Source organism: Pipistrellus kuhlii, unplaced genomic scaffold (assembly GCF_014108245.1).
Source record: "Pipistrellus kuhlii isolate mPipKuh1 unplaced genomic scaffold, mPipKuh1.p scaffold_m20_p_6, whole genome shotgun sequence".
Lineage (NCBI taxonomy): Eukaryota > Metazoa > Chordata > Mammalia > Chiroptera > Vespertilionidae > Pipistrellus > Pipistrellus kuhlii.
Window position 1 is genome coordinate 50,345,609 of NW_023425562.1, and position 24,688 is coordinate 50,370,296.

Here is a 24,688-nt window from a genome sequence, read left to right on the forward strand (position 1 = left end):
TATTGCCAATACCCCAGCACACATCCACATTCAATCATTTTTTTAAATTTAAATTCTTTATTGTTTAAAGTATTACATGCTCCGTTTCCCTCCATTGACCTCTCATCAGCCACTTCCCCTCTTTCCCCCCAGCACATGTACCTGGCCTCCTACTGTCTGTGTCCTTTGGTTATACTTACATGCATGCATACAAGTCCTTTGGTTGATCTCTTACCCCCACCCACACCCACCCTCCCCTGCTTTCCCTCCATGGTTCAAGGGTCTGTTGGATGCTTCTATGTCTCTGGATCTATTTTAGTTCATTAGTTTAAGCCACTTCCAATTTTATATCCTCTCTACCTTCCCAAGCCACCACCCCATCTGAGTCACTCCTATTTTGCACCTGGCTAGCTGCAACAGCCTTCTAACTGGTCTCCAAACACCCACTCCCAAGTGCCTTCCAAACCTTGCAGCCAGGGTGGCCTTTCAGAAACCCAAATTTTATGTCATTCCCCTGAAGAAAATGGCTTCTCATTACTCTCGAGATAAAATCCAAATTCATTAGGGGGCTCTATCTGTCCTACTCCGTTGGTCACCTCTAACCTTCACCCTGCTCCTTCCCACCTTCACATCTAGGACAAGTGGTTCTTTCTGCCTAAAACATTTCCCCTCTCACTCTTGCCCTGTACAATTCCTAATTGTCCTTGGTCTCTCAACCTAAGTCCCAGCTTCCCAACACCCAGCATTACGTCCCCATTAATGTTTCATAACTCTTTATACTTTCCCCAACACTTCACATATTGCATTATTATATATTGATCCGATTAAAATTATTAACATATAGTTAGTATTTGATGACTGTCTTTCCTTGCCCCTCCCTCAAGCCTTCCCCACTAGACTGGCAGCGCTTTGGGGTTAGAAAGGCACCTATGTCACCCTCTATTCTACCTTCTTGCCTCCCGTGCTGCACTTACACATAGTAGACGCTCAAGAAATGTGCCTAATTAGCTAATAATCGAGTGCACTGACTCATTCGATCCCCGTCACAACCCGGCGAAGTAAGTATTTCATCAGACGTGAGGAAGCTGAGAGCCTGGGTCCGCCAGCGGCTTGCCCAAAGGTGGAGCAAGGGGCGGAGTCAGGTCCCGACCCCAAGTCAGTCCTAAGTCCCACCCGGACTTTTTCGCTCCTGAGCCTCGGCCCATTGGTGAAAGGACCAGGAAGGGGGAGGACTTCGAGCCAAGAGGAGGGTTTCCCTGAGTACAAGGGTCATCCACGTGGACCAAAGGGAACAGAAGCGCACACCCAGAGAACAAGGTACGCCCCTCCTCGGCTCTAGAAGTGTGTGATCACAATCTGCTGCATATGCATGAGGGGCCCGTGGGCCCGTGATTTGGGGCTGCCCAGGATTCGCCTGATTAAAAATTCTTCGGGCGTGAAGGCTTTAGAGCCCTCAGGGTTCCTCATACATACGTAGAAAGTCCTCAAAGGGTCGTTTGGAGCGGATATTTGGAGATTGTAGGAGGAGAAACCCCCCAATTTGGGTCCCGTGATCGGGCGTCTACTGTAGACAGCCAAACCCCAGAAGGGGTCCTCGACCACTGGACTAGAAGACGAAGGGGGCGTCTCCCCTGCTTCCTGCGGCGTCCGTGGCCAAGGTGGAGGCCGGCAGCGACTGCGACTGCGAAGGCGACTGGGGCGGCGGTGCCATGGCAGGGCTTGCAGGTACCGTGTTGGCCTCCTGGGGGCTGGATGAGAGGCCTCAGGGCGTCCGCGCCGCCATGTTGTCCCGTTGGGGTCACCTTAGGCGTCCCGGTCCCTTTCTGGGGTTTTCCTTTCGCGCACCCTCGGGCCACCTCTGTCCGGTTTCTCACGATTGCCCTGTTTTGGCCCCAGCCCGGGCCGGGAGGGCCCCTTCCTGGCCGAGGGCGGGTCCCGGGATTCCTCGGTTCTCGTTCTCGCCTCCAAGGTCAGCGCTCGCCAGTCCGCTCCCGGTAGGGGCGGGGGGAGCGGGCGGCTGGGGGGCGCGACCATCCCCTCTTCCGCTCTGGGGCTCTGGTAGGGGACCCAGCTTCTGAGAAGCCGGTCACTCTGTCCCCACCACTTCGGTTGCTTTTTTAAGTCAGAGGGGGCGTGGGGGGGAAAGAGAAAAGGGTCTCCTGCCCCGAGCCCTGCTTTGGTGTCTGGGATGATAGGTCGACTCTGGAGTCTCGGGGACTTCCTACTCCCTCTAACTTTGCATCCAGTCTGGACACCCGTCCCTTTTCCTTCAGTGTATGTGGGGACTGGCCCTCAAGGGCAGCAGAAGGAATGGAATGCCTGGCACACTTCATAGCCTGGAAAGGAAAACCGGGAATGGGGGCTGGGGATTGGGGGTTGTGGGGATAGTTGCTTTTTTTCCTTACCCCTCCCAAACTTTCTTTAATTTCCTTCCAGGCTTCTGTGTGCCTTTTTAATGCTAAATGTTGGGCAGACTGGGGTTTTGTCCTAGGGAAGAAATGGTCTTTCTTGTTTATAGGTTTGGGTCGTGTTTTATCCCTTCCCAGGGCACTGGTGTGTTGGGGACAGCTTCTGTTTGCCTTGCCTGACATGGTCCAACTATTCCCTCAGCAATGCCAAAGCCAGGATTAAAAAAAAAAAAAAAAAAAAAAAGTTCCAGCTTAAATGCTAATGCCAAATGTTAGGTCTTGTTTATTTGTTTTAAATACGAGATTCATTAATGTCAAGAAAAATCTGTTTTAAAAAAAATGATTCAGAGCCCTGGTTGGTTTCCAGTGACTAGATCAATTCCATATCTGAAAAATTGGTCTCGTTAGAATTGCTGCCAAAAACAGTTTAACCTTTTACGTGTAATATGTTATTTCCAAGAGGAATCTGAAAGTCTGGGTTTGGCCATCGTTTTGTTGTTGTTCTCTTATATTTGAAACACATGCATTCCATTTAAACCTGTCACTGTGTGATATACCAAGGACCATGTGTTGCCTGCCTCTCTGACTTCCTGTTCTGGGAATGCTGAGAAATCTGGGTTCTGCTGGGGTCCAGGCCCTATGGGAAGGAGAAGGGAGTGAGACAAGGGTGAACAGGATCTTTCCCAGAGAAGATGATGATAAGTCTCTGGGGCATATAAAGGAAGTAAGAGGTCACCAGGGAAAAAGAGACTGTTGTTAATGTTTGTGTGTGCACCTGTGTGCATGCACTCGTGCACATTTAAATCTCTGGCGGGAGAGAAACTAACTGCAAATTCAGACTCTCACTTTAGGATGCTGGCTCCTGAGCAAATACAAGTTTGAAAATAATGTCTAACAATTGGCTCACAGCAAACCTTCTCCCTCACCCAAACCAGGTGTAATAAACTCTTGCTGTCCCATAGTTGAAGCTCAAGAAATGTGTCCTCCTGCCCCTCCCTTTAATCACAATCCAAATACTCCGCAGATAGAGGTAACAGTGTCACATAGCACCCCTGACCATCATGGTGCCTGAACTCCCCTGGGGCTTAACTTCAGTTGGTTAAGCTAAGAAACTAACATCCTTTTGGGGGCAGTCTCACCTGTTACTGCAGTTCCACAGAGCCATCCCAGTCCTCTCACAACTCATCTGCTCTCGCCGCGTGGCCTTGTGGGGGTGGTAGAGATAGTTAAGGAAAAGGGGAGGCCTGTGGACTAAGGGCTTTACAATAAAACTCTAGTCATTTTCAGCTCCTCCCATTGCTATCTGTCAGAATAAAATGTTTTAATGTTTTATGGGGAAAAAATATTATAAACAAGCTGTTTGTACCAGACTTCTAGTCCTTGCACTGGAGTAGAAAGTGAACACATTCCTTCTGTCTTCTCTGTTGGGTTATGTTTGTTGCCAAGACATGGTGGTTTGGGAATGGGGGACAAAAGAAGGGAGTGGACATTACACACTCAAGCCCACCCATGCAGGTGTAGGCCATCATGGCAGCCTTTGCCTGGAAGTCTGACATCTCACAATGCTCTGAACCCTGCTGATATATGGATGGAGAAAGCCACATGGGTGGGTTTTGCCAAGATCTTCTGGAAAGCTCTGAGGCTACCTCCTGTGTCCAGAGCAGCCAGACCTGTCTGTGCTGCTGCAGCCTGTCTCAATGAACCTAGCTGCCTTAAAACTGGGCTGAGGTTAGAGCCTCTGGGCACATCCCTGGAAGTCTCTGAAGGGAGAGGCAGCCTTCATTAAGAACACATGTTGAAATATGTTCATGGTGCTGGGGGTTTCGGTAGAAAACTACAGAAACTCCACTCTTGAGGCTTGCTAAGAGATGGGCTTCAGAAGGGAGGTGTGGGCATTGCCTGCTGATGAGGCAAAAGGAGAGACCAGCCTTGCCTTCAGGCTGTAGTAGAAGCTGGAGCCACCCAGCCTAAGGAAGAGGGAGTCTCATATTGCACATCCCATTCCAGTCCTATCATTCCTGATTGCCACTTTGATAGCAGAATGTTTCTAGTATGTTAGGGTTCGCTGGAATCTTAGCAGCCCTCTTACAGAGGGTAACTAAAGAGTAGGGTTAGTGACCTGGCCAGATTCCCTGGGCTGATCGATGGCAATGCCGATATCAGAACTGAGGTCTGCACCCACCACCACCCTAATTCTCTGATGCCTCCAGAGGTGCGGGTGGTTGGGTTGAAAAACACAAGGGGCTTGCTAAGAGAACATTAGGTTCAAGGGGGTGAGGCGAGTTGTGCTTCAAAGTGTTTGTGACAGCTGTGACTAAGGGATTTGAGTAAGTGGCAGAGATTTATGGCTCTCCAACTCCCTCCCTTGGTGTTGACCTAGGAACAGGTGTGGTGACAGAGACATATAAAGCCACAGTCAAGACTGAGTAGACAGCAGAGCCAGTTGGTGAGGTGGTCAGCTGACCCCATATCAGGAGCCCTAACTCACTGAGGAGTGGGAAAAGGGAGAGAAGTCTGGAGCTGAGCAGCCCCCCCACCCTGACATGAGGGTCAGGGCCCTGGTAAGCACTGCTAAAATTAAGGAGGCTAATTCTAAAAGCAGAGAACCCAGTATTGGGGTGAGTGTGCTGGAGAGGATTCTGGGAGTGGGAGGGATAACCTAGAGAGAGTAGCAAGACCGGCAGGATGCCCTTGTAATGGTCCTGATAGTGGTTATAGGGCCTAGAAGGATGAACTGGGCAAGGGAGCTGCCACGCATACCATTTATCCCATAGTCATTGCCCAACCCAGTGCCCACCTGCACAGTATTCATTCCTTGGGGTTCCTGGATAGAGATGGGGCTTGTGTTCTGAAGTCCTGTGTGTGTGTTCCTCCATCCCTGCATTCCTCTTCCCTATTTCTAATACCCCATTTTGAGGGCCACTCCTGGCATTCCGCTCCTCCCATCTTTCCCAGTGATCATCTGCCAAGGCCCTTTATTCCTGGACAAGTGAAGGCACCTACCCTCTGGAAGGGAGGAAGGGGGTAGTGGTCTCTTATTCTGAGACCACAAGTGAAGACCTCTTTGAGGGGGATATGGTCCTTTATTTCAGGATAGTGTTGAGATATATGATATATGAGAGTCCCAATATCCATTTTGTTGCCTCCCCAGCCCCTCCTTCTCCCAAGTATCATGCCTACTTCACAATGGGCACATCAACCCAGCCACAAAAGAAGTTACAAGAGACAACTTTTTGGTGCACTTCCACCGCCCCGCAGGGTCCTGGGACACTGTGCGAGATGGGGGAGGTGCTTTTTTATTTTTTGTAGAGGTGGTCCCTGTTCTCCAGGAGCTTACAATCTAGCCGGGAAACTCAACTAATGCACACTTACACAATTATTACAATTAGCGATTACCACAATATTGACCACAATTAGGTGAGACCAGGGAAAAGATCAATGAGGGACTGGGGGCTTGGAGGTATTTTAGTTAAGTTGGGATTCTTTTACTGATTGAAGAGGTCCAAATTGAGTGACACATTTTTTCTAGCAGGGTGGGCTTGGGAGGTGGGGGAGGGGAGAATAGAGGGAGCAAAGGCAGCAAGACTGGAATGCACATGCAGTAGGCAAGGAACAGTGATAGGGCCCCACTCTTTCTTTTTTTTTTCCCTCCCTTTTTTTTTATTGATTATGGTATCACATAATTGTCATCATCCCCCAATCCCATCCCAAACCCCTCCCTACATATGCCCTCACCCCTTCTCCCCCCATTGTCCATGGCCACTGGCCAGGCCCATATGCATGCACACAAGTCCTTTGGTTGATCTCTTCTCCTTTACCCCCCCCCCTCTCCTACTTTCCCTCTGAGGTTTGAAAGTCTGTTCGGTGCTTCTCTTTCTCTGAGTCTGTTTTTGTTCATCAGTCTATGTTATTCATCATTTCCTCTAGATGTGTGAGATCTTGTGATCTAAGAAATACCCTTGTAAGAACCTAAACTGAGAAAAGCCATACTGGTTATGCTGAGAGGCAAATGAATCAGTCTGTAGTGAGTTCCTTTCTGGACCAACCGTTCTTTTGAGTTCCGCTCTGTTTCTTAACCCTCTTCCTCCCCCACCCAAGCCCTCTTGTCCCGCCACACAGACACGCAGTTGACTCCTTGTCTGCTGCTCAGAGATTCAGGGCTTCGGCCGATTGATGTTGGAATGTTCATTCTGCTGGCTGGTATGGTGGTCTGGATCTCTGTGGTGGGGCCTGCTGGCATGGCCCTGGTTGTGGGGCTGGGATGTTGCTGTCCGACTCCAGATCAGAGTGCCTATGCCCAAATCTCAGAGTTCTGCTCCCTCCATCCCTCCTCCCTCTACCCCGCCCCATAGTGGGAGGGGTACAGAGGAGTTGGGAAGGGGTCTGGTATTGTCGTCATTGCGGTGCTGTTTCTCCGGAGGCCTGCCAGCCCCTCATTGACCTTGGCAAATGCTCCTCTGGCGAGGGAGCACAGGGGACCCCCTATTCCTGGGCGGCATTGGCTCCCATGCTGGGCGGGATGCACAAGAGCACCTGGTGACATGGCCGCGGGCTAGGGGCTGGGGCCTTAGTTGGGGGCTCGGCGGCGCTCTCCCAGCACGTGCCGCCCGGTCCTCGACACGGTGTACACCACCTTCTGCAGGGAGTACCTGAACACCTGTAGTGAGAGACCCAGTACCTGCTCTTAGATGTGGGGATCCGCAGCCCGGGTACAGCGCTTCAGTTCCCGCCACCGCCCCTCCCCCTGCCCCGCCCACCTGTCCCACTAGGAGAGGCAGGCGGGGCACAGCTTGTCCACGCGTCAGAGCAACTGGAGCTTTTCCAGCTGTGCTGAGCTGCATGGCAGCAAGCTGATTGGACCTAAAACTTAAGTATACCTCACTTCTTGCAATAGGCTGCGTCCCTGGAGAATTTCGAAAAGGGAATCCTACCCAGTAAATGCAGCATTCCAGGAACACCTTGAAGGAAATATGCAAGTCCTTTGGCAAAAGAATCCTTTAGCAGGAAATTATTCCTGCAAAGGGTGCTTTTAGGGTAAATGGTTTTATGGGCAAAGCGCTTTTTTTTCTGATTTTTTTTTTTTTACCCAAAGTGCTTTGCCTCTATTAGATTTTTTAAAATAAATAAAGTAAATTTGATTTTTTAGAAAACGCCTTTTTCTCTTCCATTTTCCTGCAAAGAGCCTTTTCCTTTGTTTTCCTCAAAGCACTTTTACCTGATTCATTTTTTGTTAGCTGCGTTGTCTATAATTTTTTTCTGCAATGTGCTTTTTATCTAATGCAATTTTTCTGCCAAGTGCTTTTGTCTATCTTTCCTGCAATGCGCATTTTTCTCGAATTCATCCCCCACAAATTACTTTTTTTCTAGTTTGTTGTTTGTTGGTCTTTGTGAGGTGCTTTGTATTTGAGAAGTGCCCTTTCTTAATTTATTTTTCGGCTCAGCCCCGCAAGCGCTATATTTTTTAAAAAGTAAATTTCCCCTGCAATGCGCAATTTTTTAAGGTGGAAAATTTTTGCTATGTGAGTTGTAGCCTCTTCACAAAACTGAGGTGCCCCGCCTCCCTCCTAGGGTCGAGTCTGAGTGTAGCGGGTTTTTCTTACCATGTTGGTTGCTAAGAGCCTCCGCGTTCGTCGGTGGCTGGCGCCCGCCGCGCCCCGACTCTTTGTTCCCAGCCGGGCGCGGGCGCACTGAGAAGGGTCCGCGCTAGGAGGAGGGCGCAGGGAACGGGTGGGGGCGCGTGGCGCCGTTTGCGGCACTCGGGCAGGCAGGATCGCGGCCATCAGGGATCGTGGCAATCAGGATAGGATGGGTATGAGCACGGCAGTTGCAACGTGAGCTTGCCAGTTCGGGGTATACACATTGGGACCCCTCTGCCACCCAGTACCCCGGGCACACTTACCTGCAGCAGCACGCGGAAAATGTACCAGCCAATGATGAGAAGTTCAGCCGATGCTGCCGCCACTGCTGCCATGGTTCCGAGAATGGGTGGTTGAGAGAGTTTGCCGAAGGCTGAGGGTTCGCCGCGGGCCGCTGGTCTGTCGGAGGCCGCTGTTGGGCGCACTGCCGCAGCCGGCCCTTAAGTATCCGCCCGCTACCCAAATGCGCATGCGCACCTGGGCGGGGGTGATCCCGTAGGGTGGGGCGCTCCTCATTCGCTAGGAGAGGACAAAATAATCCATCTGCTCTTGCCACACCGACCCCCGCCTCCTGAGTTTCATCTTAGCCCCTTTCCAGAAGATTCTGCCGTACTAGCTTTTGAATATTAGTGTAAAATGAAGGGGGGTTGCAACTCTGAGTAGCGAACTGCACGAGTGTAGTTAGTGGTTGTGCGCCTCTTGGTACGGATCTCTTCTCTTCGAACCCAATGTCCGGTGCCTTCCCAGAATCCACCTTGGGCACAGATGGAAACGTAATTTAGAGAAGGATCCTTTGCCTATAGAACTGAAAAGGCTGCCCCTTCCAGGAACCTTGTCTTCATAGGTCCCTGCTCAGCGCTCTTTTTTGAATATTTGATGTGCTGTAAGCCAGCGTCCTCTGTTTCACGGGAGTTCTCTGAGCGTGTCATCTTTCCCTGATTCCTTGAGTCCCACTTCCGTTGCTAGACCTATGGCCGTGGCGATTGTAGGACTCTTACCAGAGCACTGAACTCTAGGCGGGAAAACGGTAGTTACTGGGTATATTTTCTGAGAGGGGTCCAGGAAGGGATGGGATGAGCTCTCGTGTAAAGTGGTCAGAATGCGCTGAGGGATAGATTGCTGCTGGACAGGTCATTTCAACCTGTCTTCTGTTCTCCTTCCTCCGCGGTCCTGGTCTTGCGCAGCCAACGAGGTTCTTTGTATTCGTTGCACTGGACAGCTGGAGCAGGGCTTTGCTACCGCCAGCAGAGGGTTGTGGCTCCCGCCGTATGCAGGCGCATCAATTAGACCTTAACACAGCGGATCTGCAAGTGTGGCCCCAGGGCACTGGTGGCCCGGCGCTGGTGAGCACCTCTCTCCAGCATGTTGCCTGGCACAGGGGCCAAGTGACATTTGCCCCTATGTGGACAGGAAATTAATTTTTATTAAAAGCTCACAGAAATCAGGTTCCATACAGTGCCAGCAGCAGATGGAGTGTAAGTGATCCAAGCGAGGTCAGTTTAAACAAAGTAACATGGTGATTTATTATTTTTTTTATATTCACTTTTTAAGAAGTTGGCTGATTTTGGTAAAATGATGCCAGGCTAATTTGTAAAAGCAAGCTGCCATCTTAAAACAAAATATTTGATGGTACTGCTGCTGCTGCTGCTGCAGTTCCTGCAGGCTCTGCACCTGCACGGTTAACTGCTTTAACTCCCTACTGAGCACCTGCTGTGAGAGAGAACCCTGTGCTAATCCTGTGGGGGCACAACATCGAGCCATGACCATTTAATGGCAACCACAGAGCGGTATTGTGAGGTCTGGACCCCTTGAGGACGGGCCGCAGCCCCAGGAGGCGATACATGATCTCTGCTGGGCAGGGCCCAGGCAAAGCCAGTCCACTGTTCGGGACCTGCCGGAAGAGCTCCCAGGAAGCCCAGGGGAGACACCCCAGGAGGCTTCTAGGAATGGTGACTTCCATGGGTGGGCAGGGAGGAAAGGGCATTCACATTTACTGTTGTTAACCATGATCCATTTTCCCAAATAAGTATACATTCTGTTCCTGTTTTTTTGTTTGTTTGTTTTTTGTTTTTTGTCTGTCTGTCTGTCTGTCTTTGTTTGTCTGTTGTGTTGACTTTTCTCTTCAGGACCCCTGCTGCCTTGGTGATCCTGGGCTGACAGCCAGAGAGCACAGCGGCTGAGCTCCTGGAGAGTGAGGGTTGAAGAACGCGGAGGGCAGCGCCCACGCCCGCGGGCTCCCATTAGGTCGGTTCCTGCAGCGGTGTTCAGCGGCCTTGGTGAAGGCCCTGCCTGACAGAGATCATGTATTGCCTCCAGTGGCTGCTGCCTGTCCTCCTCATCCCCAAGCCCCTCAACCCCGCCCTGTGGTTCAGCCACTCCATGTTCATGGGCTTCTACCTGCTCAGCTTCCTCCTGGAGCGGAAGCCTTGCACAATTTGTGCCTTGGTTTTCCTAGCAGCCCTGTTCCTCATCTGTTATAGCTGCTGGGGAAACTGTTTCCTGTACCACTGCTCGGATTCCCCGCTTCCGGAATCGGCACATGACCCCAGCGTTGTGGGCACCTAACAGCCTGCACATTTAGCTTTCTAAGGAAGCAGAAGACGGGAGGGGAGGCATTGACATAGGTCATAAAGCATTGGAGTTTCAAATCCCGCAGCCTGCGGGTGCCACATTCCTGACGGCGCCTTTTTGGCCTGTGATGTTTTATCCTTATAATGTGAATAATAGCACTGACAGGTGCTTTTATTGTAGAGTCCTTTAGCCATGGGTGGTCTTGTGGTTGTGTGTGTTCTGTCCCCATCTTGGTCCCAGCTGTCAAGATGCACCCCCGCCCCCCCTCGCCTCATTCCTGCGAGGAGTCTGCACTCATCCTGATCAACTACCCCAGCATGACCTGGGCAGATAAAATGCCAAGTTCATTGTCACCTCTGTGACTCCCTCCTTGTCAGGATCTTTTGCCTTCCCAGAATATTCCCAAATCCTCAGTTCCTCTTCTGGTTTCCCTTTAGTTCTCTTCTACCCCTTTCCTTTTTTGGGAGCATCTGTCTAAGACAGGGCTCATTTTTGCACTTATCTCGAATTTAAAGAGATTGCTGATGCCCGAGAGCCTCGCTTTTTCATTCTTCTTTCCCTGATCAGCAGGCTAGACAGAAACATGTATTGACTGTTTGATGTTCACAAATCTCCAGTATTTTTTCCACTTCATTTTTAAGAAAGAAGTAACATGTTGCTCTTTCACCTGGGTGTCTGGGCTCATTGCTCAGCATCACTCCTTTGTCCTTCCTCCTCTCCTCCTCAGCTGTCCAGAGGGGGCTGGAGGTTGGCCTCATTGTCTCTCCTGTGCATGCTCTGCAGGATTGAGGTGTAGCGTGTTCATGTAGATCTAGAGTCCCCAGCCGAGTGAATGAGAGAGTACTTGTGTGTTTCAAAACAGCCATGATCCCTTGATAGGTGTTTGGATATTTTTTGGTGTGCCGTGTGTATACGTGAACAAATACATGTGTATATTCCTTTTAAATAAGCTTTATTGAATGTGTTCTGATTTTGAGGTATAGCAATAGCTACTATAGTAGGTGCCGCTACAGTTTTTATTTAGCATGGGATTGCAGAGTGACCAGCACACTGGACTCCAAGGTGGTTCAAACAAGACAGAGGGGAGCAGTGACCATCCTCGTGCCAGGAGCTCCTTCAGTCCTACACATATAGACTGTACGAAGAATACAAAGAGGAAGACTTGTGACTGTCACTTGCTTTTTTTGCTGTTTCTGCGCTTTCATACAAGTGTTGGCAAACGAGACTTTCTCCTGGTCCCTGCCCATTGGCAATCGGTATGATTGTCCCTCCAGTCTAAACCATCCATCTTTCTCTTGCCTGAGCAGGAAGGGAGGTGGGCCAGGTAAAGGACACAACTGGAGGCAGTCCATCTAGGAAATGGGACCAAGAGGCCACACTTATGGAACATTTGGACTGCTATTCTGGAGCTTTTATTTCTGGTGTGTTCGTTGCAAAGCTGTTTGAAATGTTTAATAAAGCTTTATAAACTTTACTTTGTGGTTTTATGTGGCTGCAGTCCATTTAGGTCATGGTGTTGGGTTTCTAAGTTGGTGCGGGGCAGAAGGTAGCATGGAGGGGCTGAGTCTTTGGCGCCAGAGTACCTTAGCCTGAAAATTTGATCTGTTCTCTGGAGAGCAGATGGTGGGTTCGGGAGAGGGGGAGCAGGGGCCAGGCCAGGCGGTGAACAAGAGGGAGTCTGAAAGTTTTCAGAGATGAGACATTTGCGTTTTTCAGCTCCCATGGCTTCTCGCCTGAAACTGTTTCCCTCCATAGGAGATTTGAGTAACCGATCCCTTGACAAACAACTTAAGACAGCTGGAGCTCCAATCATCAAGGATTTTTATGGTGCTGTTTTTGAAGTAAAAATAAAGTGAAACCCCTATGGCATCTGAAGTGGAAAAATAAATATAAGTCTGGCCATTCAACCAGGGGGCTTACGGCTTCAGGCAATGGCTACAAGTTCAGTGTCATCGATGTCCATGTGCTCCCATGGCTGTGGCCTTTGAGACAAAGCAGGGTAGCTTGTCACAGCCCTTGTGCTGGTTGTCTACCTCTTTATCTTTGTCTCTTCTAGAAAACATAACAAGCACTACCTGTCCGAGGCACAGAGCTATTGTGAGGGTCTATTGAGGTAACGGTTGTGAAAGGTCTTTGGTAACTTCATAGTTTACCTGGGTTTTTAATTTCTTGCTATAGTTTTATGTAATTTCCTCCTGTCCTTTTAAAATCTCTTTGTTGTCAGTTTTTCATTTTTTCACTCTAGTGTTATTAGTAATTTCTCTTGATCAAAACTTGCCAAAGATTTGTACATTTTAAAGGTATTTTCAAAGAACTAAACTTGTATTGATTATGTCTGCTATCTGATTCTCCAATGCTTTTATCTCTGAATTCTTCTCTTCTGGGTTTCTGGGTATATTTCCTGGTTAAGCAAGGTCTTAAGCTGAGGAGTCACACATGTGGAAAGGATGGTTTGTTTAGCAAACATTGAGCCCCTGTTCTCTGCTTCCTGGGGATTTCAGGGGCAAGACCTAGGCCTGACTCTATAAGACCACATGATTCTAACCTAGTGAGAAGACTTAAGAAAATAGACAATAGCAAATTCCAAAAACAAAACAAACAAACAAAAAAGGCTTTTGTGGCCCTACTCTCCTGTGGAGGCACCTGAATGATAAAGGAAACCAAGATTATTGCTTATTTTGCTCTCCCTCAGAAACCAGCTTTCTGTCAAAGGTCAAGCCTGCTTGAGAGTCACAAACAGGCCTCCCTCTGAAAGATTTCTGACCCTTTACAGCAGGATTCCTGCAGCCCGCCCCTTCCCAAGGTGACTGCCAAATCATTCTTTCCACCTTACTAAGGCAGCACAGCAGCACCCTGCCCCCTTTTCTGAAACATTTTTCACGAAAGTGTAAAGTAAGATACTTCTGGAAAAGAGCAGGAGGATGCTCTGCAATTCTGCTGATCTCCTAGTGTGACATGGTAATTGCAAGACTCCAAGAGGCTTAGGTCTGGGCTTTAGGAACTAGTCTATGTCCTGCTCTGGACCCCATTTTACTTATAGGTAAAATAAGTTCTTTTAGGGTCCTCCTGGCTACATTTGAGTAACGTGGCAGTGCCCGTGTAAGACAGCCTGCGTATGCTTTATGCTTTAGTCAGTGTACCATGTGAGCTCAGCTATGCCTGTCAGGAAGCCTTCCTGAACTTCATCCCTCTCCCTGGAGATCCGCTTGCCTAGAGCACTTTACTCAGCCTCCTGTTTAGTGCTAGTGTTAGTGCTAGGCAAACTCCTCTTCTATAGTTATTGGGATCCTGTCTCCCAAGGGAGCCTGAATTTTTATTTAGTCAGCAGGTCCTTATCAGAATCCCATGCAGTAATAGGCCTTGGGGCCACATTGTAGACAAGATGGACAGTCCATTCCACCATGGAGTCAACCAGGCCACTGGGAAAGGGAATGACATTGGACAGATATATATATATATATATATATATATATATATATATATATATATATATACACACACACACACACACACACACACACACATACACATACACACACACACACACTATATACATACTATGGATTGTGGCAGGTGCCATATAAGAGGAGTCTGAGAGTGGATCTGATGTAGACTGAGGAGGATTGCTGTTCAAACTGACACCTAAGAACAATATGTTTGAACAGTGAGTAATAAATGTTATTCTTTCCCACCATTTGATCAAGCATCTCTGTGCTTACATATAAAGAGACTGGGCTGAAAGTAAAGTGAAAGACCACCAGTACTTGGCTACCCTTCAGTCAGAACTCTAAAGGGGGTGGGCATAGAGATCAGTCTATTTAAAGCTAGAGGGCTTTGATTGCAGAGGGGGGCTAAGGCTGATGTGGTGGCAGATCCCAAAACTCAGTCCCAAGAACTCGTTTCCAGGTGACTGGAACCATCACAAACAAGGATCAGATGGGAATAAGGGATGACCCAATCAGAACAGCATTCAAAGTTGGATTCTTTCAGTAGGGAACAGGATAGCATTTGAGTAGTGAAAAGCAGCAGGGCTGTCAAGAAAGGCATTGCCCTGGGGAGAAGTAGCTCTAAGGCTTGATGGCGGGTGAGGTACAAAAGGCTGGAGAAGGTAGGCTAGAGAAGGAGAATGACAAAAAGATGATAGAAAGAAAGCTGACTCCCATTGAATAGCTTCAGGAAAGGATGCCAGAGAAGGATTGTTAGAACCCAGTCTGCTGGCATCCAGTGGAGAGCTCATCCCTCATTCCTCACCCCCTCCACAATGGGTGAAAGGGTCACTGTTCTGAAAAGAGGGAAAAATTAAGATGTGCTCACCTCAACAAGTGATAGCTGACCCTGACTATGGTGGGCTTATCTGACCTCAGCCCAGTACCCTCCCTTCGTGATGTCTTTCTGAAAGCCAGAGGAGGGGCAGAGTTTGGTTTACCAGGCTTCTGAGAATTCCATATCTTGAGAAAAACTTATTATAGAGTGGGCTCAAGGTGAAGGGAGGAAGCTGGCTAAGCAGCAGCCAGAGCTTCAGACAGATGTCCTTGGTCTCCCTTTGGGCTATCAGTACCCAGGGGGTCAGGGTGAACTTGGGAAATAATTTAGAACGGATAAACCTTTAAAGGCGAGGCCTCTGGGAGTCCTAGGCCCTATGCCTTTTGCCTTTGTGTCTGCACCCTCCTAAGCCTCAGTTTCCTTACTTGTAACATGGGTATCCTAACATCTACCACAGCCTGGCTCAAGGTGAAGTTTTCACAATGTTATTTCCTCTCTTCTGGCTCCCTTACTACTGACCATTATTGAGCTCAGGCCTGAATTCGATCTGATCATCCAGCTTTCCCACTCGTTCATTCTTGAAGGAGCATTGGCTAGACCCTGTGCCAAGTTCTGAGAACCTGATGCAGAATATAAACCAGACCCTTCTTGAGGGGCTCAGCTCAACAGAGGGAGGGCAGTAGCAAGTCCTTTAAGTAAGTGATTACAGTGCCATATCTTTCAGGCTGTACTGGAGTTAGGGAGAGAAATCACATGTTAGCACCTCAGCGTGAATTTTCTTATTTTCTGCAGTCTCCAAAATGACAATATCCTAAAAAGGGAGAGGAACACCAAAGCATAGCTCTTTCCTGAGAGGCTAAAATCCTGACTATGTGTTCCTTGGCCGCCAGCTTACTCAAGACCTTCCATGGATTTCCCCCCTCTTAGAGAGAAACTGCTGTCTGTCCCATCTTTCCTCATAAGGAACCCGTGAAGGGATATGTATGAGTGCTCTCAAACAGATATGGGTTGCACATGACCCTTCTCCAAAGTCTAATCCTTTGAGTGGTTCTAGCCTCTCACCTCTTTTCCTGGACAGTATGGCAGTTTGTGAAAAGTCTGCACTTGGACATCTTAACACTTCCTCCAAAGCGAAACCCTCTGCCAATTCCCTACCTCCAAACTGATAGAGGCAGCCTGGAGCAGGGGTGGAGCATGGGAGCTGAGGCCCCGGTCCTGGTCCTCACTCACTTCCCATGTGACTTTCCTGTGCTTTGCTGGCTCTTCTCCAGGTCTCTGTTTGCACATCTATACTCCAAGGAGGGTGCTAGAACAGGAAGTCTTTTCCAAAGCTATCTTCTGTGAAGCATCATTGAACTTTACCCTTGTTATTTTAGTATTAAAGATATTGCTTGAAAGCAAGTGTTTAATCAAAGGATTTTTGCATTAAAGAATAAACTTTAAATCTCTTGGATGCAGAACTATCAAGAATATTAGCTTAGAGTCCAGGCAGACTTAGAAGGTCTCTGAGGGAGGAAGACAAACACCCTTCACTGGTTCCATGTTGCCTGTGGTTCTAATTTCTTAGTTTAACCATCAAGACCCTGCACAACCCTTGGGGGGGGGGGGGGGGGGGGCCTTGGTCTTTGTCTCTTGATCAGGACAGTACCTGCCTGACCAGGCCTGGCAGGGAACCTACTGATGTCCAGCCAGGGAGGTAAATGGATAGATGGCCTAATTAATCAATCTCTAGACTCCCTAAGGAATTAATTGGCCCAGTCTTCCCAGGAAATAATAAAATTTAGTTTGCCTTCGAAATTTCCTCTTGGCAACTCAGAAATGACAATATTTTCTAGCCTTCACACTTACATTTTACACATAGATATCACAAACATTAATATCTCACAAAGATATGTGAGCAGTCAGACTGACGGTCTCAGTTGGGGGGGGGGGGGGGGGGAGACAGGGCAGGCAAAGATTAACCAAAGAATTTATATGCATAATTCATGGACACAGACAATAGTGTGGTGAAGGCCAGGGATGGGGAATGGAGGAACCGGGGTTGGAGGTGGGCAATAGGGGCGGGGGAGAGAATAGGGGGCCATCAGTAATAACTTGATCACTAAAGATAAATTTTTTAAAAATCCATTTTTAATAAAAGGGCTCCACAATTTAGCATCCTCCTTATAGCAACAAGTGGCTGTGAGACGCCTCCCCTCACTGAATCTCAGTTTTCCCATTTGTAAAATGAGGTGATTGGACTAGATAATCCTTGAGTTCCTTTCTAGCTCTAGCATCTCCCTCAGCTGCCCTGGTACCTAGAGCAATAATTGGTCAGGGGACATGATGACCCCAGGATCTTGGAGCATGGAGAAATCATGGTGATGACTGCAGAACTCTTGAAGATGAATTTGGCAGGAACTGGCTGAGATGTTTTTCTGCTGATGGTAAAATGTTCTGGCAGACTCTGTACAGGTAGGTTGATGCAGGTGAGAGGTGGGATTGGGCTCTCCCCCTCTTATGATCCCTGACTAATGTTTCCTTGCAGATTCTGAATCCTCCAGGACTGATCAGCACCAGCTAGATTCAGCCATTCATATGTAGTTGAACCATCTTTCTGCACACTGTCCTGGCAGGGCTTCCAGAAAGGCTTCTTCTCCCACCTCTTAATGCCTCCTTGTATTTCATTGTCGCTGTCTGAAAGCATACTTTCCCAAAGCTTTCCAGTTCCCTCCAGGTGGCATGTTCTCTGAGAAGATTGTGGCCCTGACGCCATAATCAGCCAGGAATAGTTTAGCTCAGAATCAGAGCCATGAGGGGAAGACTTGTCCAAAATTGGGGCTCTGACTATTAAAAGAAAAATAATTTATTTTCAACATCATCTGAGAACACACACCCAAACTCAAAAACTATTCTAAAAGGTCAGTAAAGAGCTATGTTTCCATTAAAAACCAGGGAGGAAAGGAAATGGATATTTAACAAGTATCTGAATAGGGGGTGTCCACTAAGCTAAAAGCAACAAAATGGCATCAAGAAAGCAGTGACAAACCAATTTGACTACATCAAAACTAAATATTTGCAGTGACAAACAATATCATCATCCTAACCAAAAAGCAGAGTGGGTGAACTATGCAGATCCATAATGTATAAAAGGACAAATGCAAAACCTTAATAGTAAAAATGCAACCAATAAGTATGTAATTCACCTACACAGAATCTACAGAAGCGGAAATAGAATTGACTAAAATTTTTTTGAAAAATATTCAATTTTATTAGTAACTGAAGATCAACAATGAAAAACAATAAAGAAATAAGTTTTTATCAACAAATTAGGGGGGTGGATAGTTTAAGAATACACCATGTTGTTGTTGTTTATTTTTTAATATATTTTATTGATTTTTTACAGAGAGGAAGAGAGAGGGATAGTGAGTTAGAAACATCAATGAGAGAGAATCATCAATCAGCTGCCTCCTGCACACCCCCCACTGGGGATGTGCCTGTAACCAAGGTACATGCCCTTCACAGGAATCGAACCTGGGACCTTTCAGTCCACAGGCCGACGCTCTATCCACTGAGCCAAACCGGTTTCGGCAAGAATACACAATATTGATGAGGATACAGTGGAATGGACACTATTACTTACTTATAGTGCTGGGTATTAAAATATGATGATAATGCCCTGGCTGGTGTGGCTAAGTGGTTAGAGTGTTTGTCTGCACACCAGATGGTTGAGGGTTCAATTTCTAGTCAAGAGCATGTACCTGAGTTGCAGGTTTGATTCTCGACCTTAGTCGGGATGCAAATGGAAGACAGTGATGTTTCTTTCCCTCTCCCTGTCTCTCTCTCCCTCTTTCCCCCTCTATCTCCCCCCCCCCTTTCTCTCTCTCTCTCTCTCTCTCTCTCTCTCTCTCTCTCTCTCTCTCTCTCTCTCATGCGCACACAAATTCTAAAAGTCAATGGAAAAAATATCCTCAGGTGAGCATTAACAACTATATATGAAGAAAAAAATATATATATGAAGATAAATAAGATGTGGTACCCGCTCTTGGGCATGCAAAGAGGTAAGAAGGACATGGACAGATATTAAAATTACTATGTGTAGTGAGGAGTGGCCAGAAATATCGGACGTGAGCAAAGCATGCAGCCGCTGAGGGCGGTGAACTAGTAAGTGTGAAGTGTTACAGGAGCATCCAGGGGCACTCCTAGAGAGGTGCCTGGGTAAGTAGTTTTCAGGTATAGGGCAGAGACAGAAGTGAGAAGCGTCATGGATGAATTCGTAGACAGTTCAGGCTTGCCAAACATGAAATAAGAGGCAAAGATGAATAAGGTTTGTCTTCATCACAGTGTAATGTTTGTTTAATTGAAGAGTTTTATCTTTTTTTTTTTACCATGGAACCACTGAAGCATTTTGAGCAGGCAGTTGCTGTTTTAGCGTAATTATTCTGGTTGCTTGAAGACATCTGGAGGTTTAAAGGCCAATGAGGAAATGATTGCCTTGGTAGAGAAGGCAAGACCTGAATTAGGGTGGAAGCCAAGAGGATGGTGGAAGGTAAAATTAGAAAAACCTGCTGACCAGGGATGCCTTCTCTGTTTCTATATTGGGTGACTGGGAGAATACCCAGGAGAAAGAACAGGCTTTGGAGTGAGAGAAAGATTAGTGAGCCCAGTTTTGGACAAGTTGAGTAAAAGGTGGGCATCCAAGTGGATGTAGGTAGAGAGTTTGGATCCAGCAGGAAATTTGAACAACAGATTTAGGTTGTGACTAACGGTGATTATAGCCATGGACTTTGGTGAGGTGGTCCTAAGAGAATGTAGCAGCTAAAAAGAGAAAGGGGGTCTGGACAGAGAACCTCTTCCCCATTTAAGGGGTGGATAGAGAAAAAGAAAAGCACACAGGGGCAAAAAAGGAAGTCAGAGATGGAAAAGCACCTACAGCCTGTGTAACATGGAAACCCAGGGATGTGGAGCTATTCCAGGAAAGAATAATATGAAGACAAAAGAGAAAAGCCAGTTAGATAAGGACTGGGAGCCCACCAGATGGAGCACTTGGGGGCAGGGGATGTGTGTGGTGTGGGGGGGGAGGGGGCGGGGGCTTGCTAAATCCTCACTGGAACATGAAGCGGCAGAGGAAACTGGAAGTGAAAAGGGAGGGAAAACCAGGCAGCATGGCCACCCATCCTGGGGAATTTGTGATAACTGGGGAGAAGTTGCTGGTTAGGATTTGAGTGAGGGAGAATTTCTGAGGAAATAGGATAGACATGATAGAAGAGAGTGTGAAAGCACTAAAAGTCCTCCTGTCTGCAGAAATCAGAGCGAAGATCAAAGTGGGGTAAGGAGGGAAAATGTACATTGGTGACATTGACTAGGGCTATTGTCAAGCTGGAAAGTATATATGCCAGTTTGGAGCTCGCAAAGGAAGTGTGGGCATCTCTCAAGGGGGATAGATGGAGAACTAAGGATGGGTTTAAAGGAGAAGGTGCAGAGTTTATGGAATAGGGCTAGACTCAAAGCTGTAACGGACATTTTAGGGATGGATGCAGAAAGAGGATCCTGCTAAGGAGACCGAGCAGAAGGGGCCAGAGGAGAAGACCAAAAACGTGGGCATACTAGAAGCCCAGGAAAGAGAATTTTTAGAGGTCAGGGTAGCCACTGGGGGGCCAGATGCACAGAGTCGGGGAAGTGAGGGCATCTCCTGGATCTGGTCTTTGGAATCTTTGCCACAGCAGCTTTGAGGGAGGGGCCAGAAGCCCACCTGAGTGGGGGATGATCTGGCTAAGAAAGCAGAAGGGAGAAGGGGGGACTTTGAGGGGACAGGGAAGGTGCTTTTTCTTAGGTGCTGACATTTGAAGGGAAGAGGGCTCTGTAAGCCCAAGTTTGAAGAGCAAGATTAGGTAATGAAAGGGGCCCTAGAGCACTGGATTAAGTGCAGAAGTGAAGGGATTAGCTGTGTTGGTGGAAATGGACAAATTGATTCATGTACATTTTACAAGTCACCTGATCTCCATGTTCTGGAGGCTTTTTCTCTGCCCTCTGGGTACTTAAGTACAGCTCTAACTAGCAGTAGTTTTATCCTGCCTGTGTCCGGGGCCATGTCTCATTCATTCTTTGTACCTTTCGGCACCTAGCAACAGGCAGCGAGCTAGGTAGAGGCAGGATAATTACTTTCTGCTTGAAATCAAATGTCTGAAATAGTGGTTCAGAATTTTGTTACCACAGATTTTTTAACAATTCCCAGGAAAAAGGTGAACAAGGGGGAAGGAAAAGGTTGAGGCTGTCTGGATATAAGGCTATCTGGACTTCAGGAAATACATTCTGCACTCCAATGTGTACATAGCTCTTTATACTAGTAGTTTACATGGTGGGGTCATGACCATTATCTCATCTGATCATCCTGACCCCATCTTCCCACACTGGGTGGGTTACCATTAGCCCCATCTCCCAGGCTAGGAAGCTGAGGCCCAGAGAGGCAGATTAGAGGAAATTAATGATGCGCAATGAAGTAGAAGAGGACTGGGGCACAGTCTTAAATGCTACATTCAGGGTACCTGGTGGTGTCTGCTAGATCGGTGGTCGCCAACCTTTCAGACCTCACGGACCACCAGTTGGCGACTGCTGTCCTAAACGTTGAATAATTCTATTTCTGTCATAGATATTTGGACAGAAGTCAAAATCAGGAGAGAGCCTTGGTCTAACTGGCTGAGCTCAGGCCTCACACTACCCCTGATGACCTGGATGGTGAGAGGCATAACTTGGAGAAAGAGCCTCTGTTGCTTCTGTGAGATAGTAGCCTCATCCCAGCACAGCCACATAAAACAGGGAACAGGAAATTTCCCTAAATGTAACAAGAGACACTAGGGAAGAATAAGGGATACTAGAAAGCCCAAATCCCCAGACATCCATCATATGAACTAGCCCAGAGGCAGGGAGGAACAATGTCCAGATAAGAGAGTGAGAGGCCTGAACTAGACCAGTGGAGGGGGAGAGAAATAGGTCAGAAACTTGTAGTATATTAAAAACAAAACAAACAAACAACAAAAAAAAAACGAAATAAGTGGTGAATAAGGGTAATGACAAGGATGACTTGGATGGGTGACAGGGTGAATGGTGGGAAGTCCCCTGGGATGGGGAGCACAGGCAGCATGGGGAGCCAGTTTGAGGGGCAAGACAGTGGGCTTAGATTCAGCCAAGTGGTTTGGGTCACAGCCAGGTAGAGCCCAGCAGGCTCTTGGATCCACATTTGGAGCTCAGAAAGAGATTTGACCAGAAGTACCAGCCTAGAGCCATGTCCACTCAAAGAGTAACTGGAACCTTGAGAATGAGTGAGATCACCAGAGAGAGAATGAGACAGGGCCCTGTGCAGAATCCTGATTTACAATGACATTTGAGGAACCAATCATGGTGTGGACAGGCAACTAAGGAGAAAGATGTGGCAAACAACTAGGAGAGTGGGTTGCCATAGCAACCAAGGTAGTGAAGGGTTTCAAGAAGAAAGTAATCAACACTGTCAAATGCAGCAGAGCAGAGAATTCCAATAAGACAATTTTCTACTTTGGATTTGATAATTAATAAACTTTTGGTGACCTAAATAAGAGCATTGGGGGAGTGATCAGGTATAGGCTGGAATAATGTTGAGATATGACGGGTTGGTGAATCCATCACTAAGAGTCCTTTGAAGAGTCTGAAGAAAGATTTCATGATGTGAGGGTTGGGGTGGGAAGTTGAGCATAGGAGGCAGACATCAACCCCCACAAGTGATATGCATTCTTTAGTGACCAAAAGTTTATTCATTCCAAATTTCCTAGCTTAGCACCTATTTTGTGTCTAACACTATGGATAATTGGGTGAATGAAAGTAGACAGAATCCCTGTTCTCATGAAGCTTGTTTGGTTTAGGGGAGAAACACATGCATCAGATAATCACATAAACATAAAATTTCCAACATTGATAGACACTTTGAAGGAAAGATACTAAGTGCTGGAGGTGTACAATTTAAGGACCTGCCCTAGGATGACTCTTGGAGGCTTGCATGAGCAGGTGACACTTCAACCAGTTCGTTAAAAGGGGGAAGGAGTTCATGGGAAAGAGCAAATTTGGGAAAAGCATTTGGGCAGATGGTACAGTGCTGATTAGCACCTTCCAAAGAACCAGGAGAGACCTCTGGGGACCTTTATCAGAGGCAGCTTGGGGAAAATATTGACTGAGAATAAAGAGGAAGTAGCAAAGTCTAGGGCTTTTTATTTTTTTAATCTTCACCTGAGGATATATTTACTGATTTTATTTTTTATTATATTGTTTTTTATTATTATTGTTTATTTTTATTATTATTGTTAAATCCTCACCTGAGGATATGTTTTTATTGGTTTTTAGAGAGGGAGAGAGAAACATTGATATGAGAGAAACATCAATTGGTTGCCTCCCATCTCACCCCAACTGGGATCAAACCCATAACTTTGTTATGTGCCTTGACCGGGAATCAAACCTGCACTCTTTTGGTTTATGGGATGGGACTCCAACCAACTGAGCCATCTAGCTAGGGCTAGGACTTTTTAATTTTAATCTTAAAGGAAAGAACAGCACTGGTATATGGATATTCTGAGGGATGTGAGCCCAAGCGACAAAGCGATTACGGATGGAGACAATTAGTGAAATGAACTCCCAAAGGACTGAGATCAAGTGTTGAGGTGGACAAGTTAGTTTGGGGCAATAATGTGTATTTGTCTGGAAGGGACAAAATTAAATTATTTACCTTTTAGAGAGTAGTTTGATCTTCTTATTCGTTTTGGGAGCTTTTCTCTGACCTGTGTACTTACTACAGTGCTAATTAGCACCAGTTTTCTCCTGCCTCGTGGCTGGGATCAGGCCTTAACTATTTTTTGTGTTTCTCAGCACCAAGCCTCAAGCAGTAAGCACTTTGGGTGCTGAATAAGTATTTTCTTCCCTGGAATCAAATATCTGAAGTCAATGCTCAAACTTTTGACCAAAAAGAATGTATGACAATTCTTCAGAATGCAGGAAAGAAGAAAGAATTGGGATAATAAGTGATGGGTGGCGGGGGCTTGGGTGGGTGGGTGGAGAAAGAGTAGAGGAGTTTGCTTCCCTCATCCTTGTAAGCTCTGCCATTTCTGTGTTCTGTTTATATTCCCCATCTCATATGAACTTCATATCCCGCCACAAGACTCAGAGGATTGCCCCATTTCATAAAAGAGGAAGCAGAAACCAGAGAAGGAAGTACTGTGCTAACATACAGCATAAGTGGCAGGAGCTGGGCTCAGCCCTCAGTCCACCCAGTATCGCAGTCCCCCTTCCCAGGACCAGGTTGAGCTCAAGAAGAAGGAGGCCTGCCAAATCCAGGTGGAGACGTTCCACAGACACTTGCTCCAGGAGGTTGGAAGTACAGTCTGACTGGAGACCTACCAGATATTAAAGCATCCTTTCAAACCACAGTCTGGAATCTGCAGAACTGGCATCAGAGCAGGTTGCGCTCTTATTAAGAAGCTTTCCCATCATGTGAATTAAACTATATTTGCATCTAAAATTCCTAAATTTTAATAAAATGTTTAAGTCCTTAATCCACCTGAAATGTATTTCATTGTGTGGTGTGACACAGAGCTCTAATTTGATCTTTTTCCAAATGGATAACCAGTAAGCACTATTTATTGTCCCCACCCCATTTTTTCTCCCAATTCCCTATGTCTAGACTCTATTCAAACCTGCGGATCTATTTGTCTACTTCTAGGGCAATACCAGATTTTAATGAGCAAAGCTTTATCTTGCTACCCAATACGGTAAGTACCTCTCTCTTCCTGGCTCTTTATTCCTTTATAAATTAAGCCTGGTCATATTACACATTTA

At 47.1% G+C, this 24,688-nt stretch overlaps 2 protein-coding genes and 1 long non-coding RNA gene across 7 annotated transcripts; 2 read left to right on the forward strand and 1 right to left on the reverse strand.

Moving 5' to 3' along the window:
• Positions 1–1,149: 1,149 nt before the first annotated feature.
• On the forward strand, positions 1,150–12,068 carry LOC118707457 (BLCAP apoptosis inducing factor). 2 transcript variants are annotated; one of them, XM_036417753.2, is made up of 3 exons: positions 1,150–1,704; positions 9,686–9,972; positions 10,150–12,068. In XM_036417753.2, exon 3 carries the CDS (start codon positions 10,325–10,327, stop codon positions 10,586–10,588), a length of 264 nt encoding a protein of 87 aa, XP_036273646.1. In that variant the 5' UTR covers positions 1,150–1,704; positions 9,686–9,972; positions 10,150–10,324; the 3' UTR covers positions 10,589–12,068. The 2 variants fall into 2 exon arrangements, with proteins under 2 accessions (XP_036273646.1, XP_036273645.1); XM_036417752.2 differs by lacking the exon at positions 9,686–9,972 and having other exon boundaries at positions 1,151–1,704.
• On the reverse strand, positions 6,451–8,498 carry NNAT (neuronatin). 4 transcript variants are annotated; one of them, XM_036417748.2, is made up of 3 exons: positions 8,287–8,497; positions 7,988–8,090; positions 6,451–7,044 (listed from the first exon to the last, which is right to left on the reverse strand). In XM_036417748.2, the coding sequence occupies exons 1-3, from the start codon at positions 8,356–8,358 to the stop codon at positions 6,821–6,823; spliced, it is 399 nt and encodes a 132-aa protein (XP_036273641.1). In that variant the 5' UTR covers positions 8,359–8,497; the 3' UTR covers positions 6,451–6,820. The 4 variants fall into 4 exon arrangements, with proteins under 4 accessions (XP_036273641.1, XP_036273642.1, XP_036273643.1 ...); XM_036417749.2 differs by lacking the exon at positions 7,988–8,090 and adding an exon at positions 7,270–7,345 and having other exon boundaries at positions 8,287–8,496; XM_036417750.2 differs by lacking the exon at positions 7,988–8,090 and adding an exon at positions 7,265–7,345 and having other exon boundaries at positions 6,817–7,044; positions 8,287–8,498.
• Positions 12,069–16,859: 4,791 nt separating the features above from the next.
• LOC123651567 lies at positions 16,860–24,405 on the forward strand. The gene is made up of 2 exons (XR_006740360.1): positions 16,860–17,311; positions 24,146–24,405. It is a non-coding gene; the product is annotated as an uncharacterized LOC123651567 (long non-coding RNA).
• Positions 24,406–24,688: the final 283 nt, after the last annotated feature.

Bases quoted from the DNA above. Each gene is read 5' to 3' on its own strand.
- NNAT (XM_036417748.2), bottom strand. From the start codon at position 8,358: ATGGCAGCAGTGGCGGCAGCATCGGCTGAACTTCTCATCATTGGCTGG. The intron at 8,091-8,286 runs GTAAGTGTGCCC...CCCTCCTCCTAG, and splicing joins TTTTCCGCGTGCTGCTGCAG to CGCGGACCCTTCTCAGTGCG. The intron at 7,045-7,987 runs GTAAGAAAAACC...CTCTCACTACAG, and splicing joins GGCTCTTAGCAACCAACATG to GTGTTCAGGTACTCCCTGCA.
- LOC118707457 (XM_036417753.2), top strand. From the start codon at position 10,325: ATGTATTGCCTCCAGTGGCTGCTGCCTGTCCTCCTCATCCCCAAGCCC.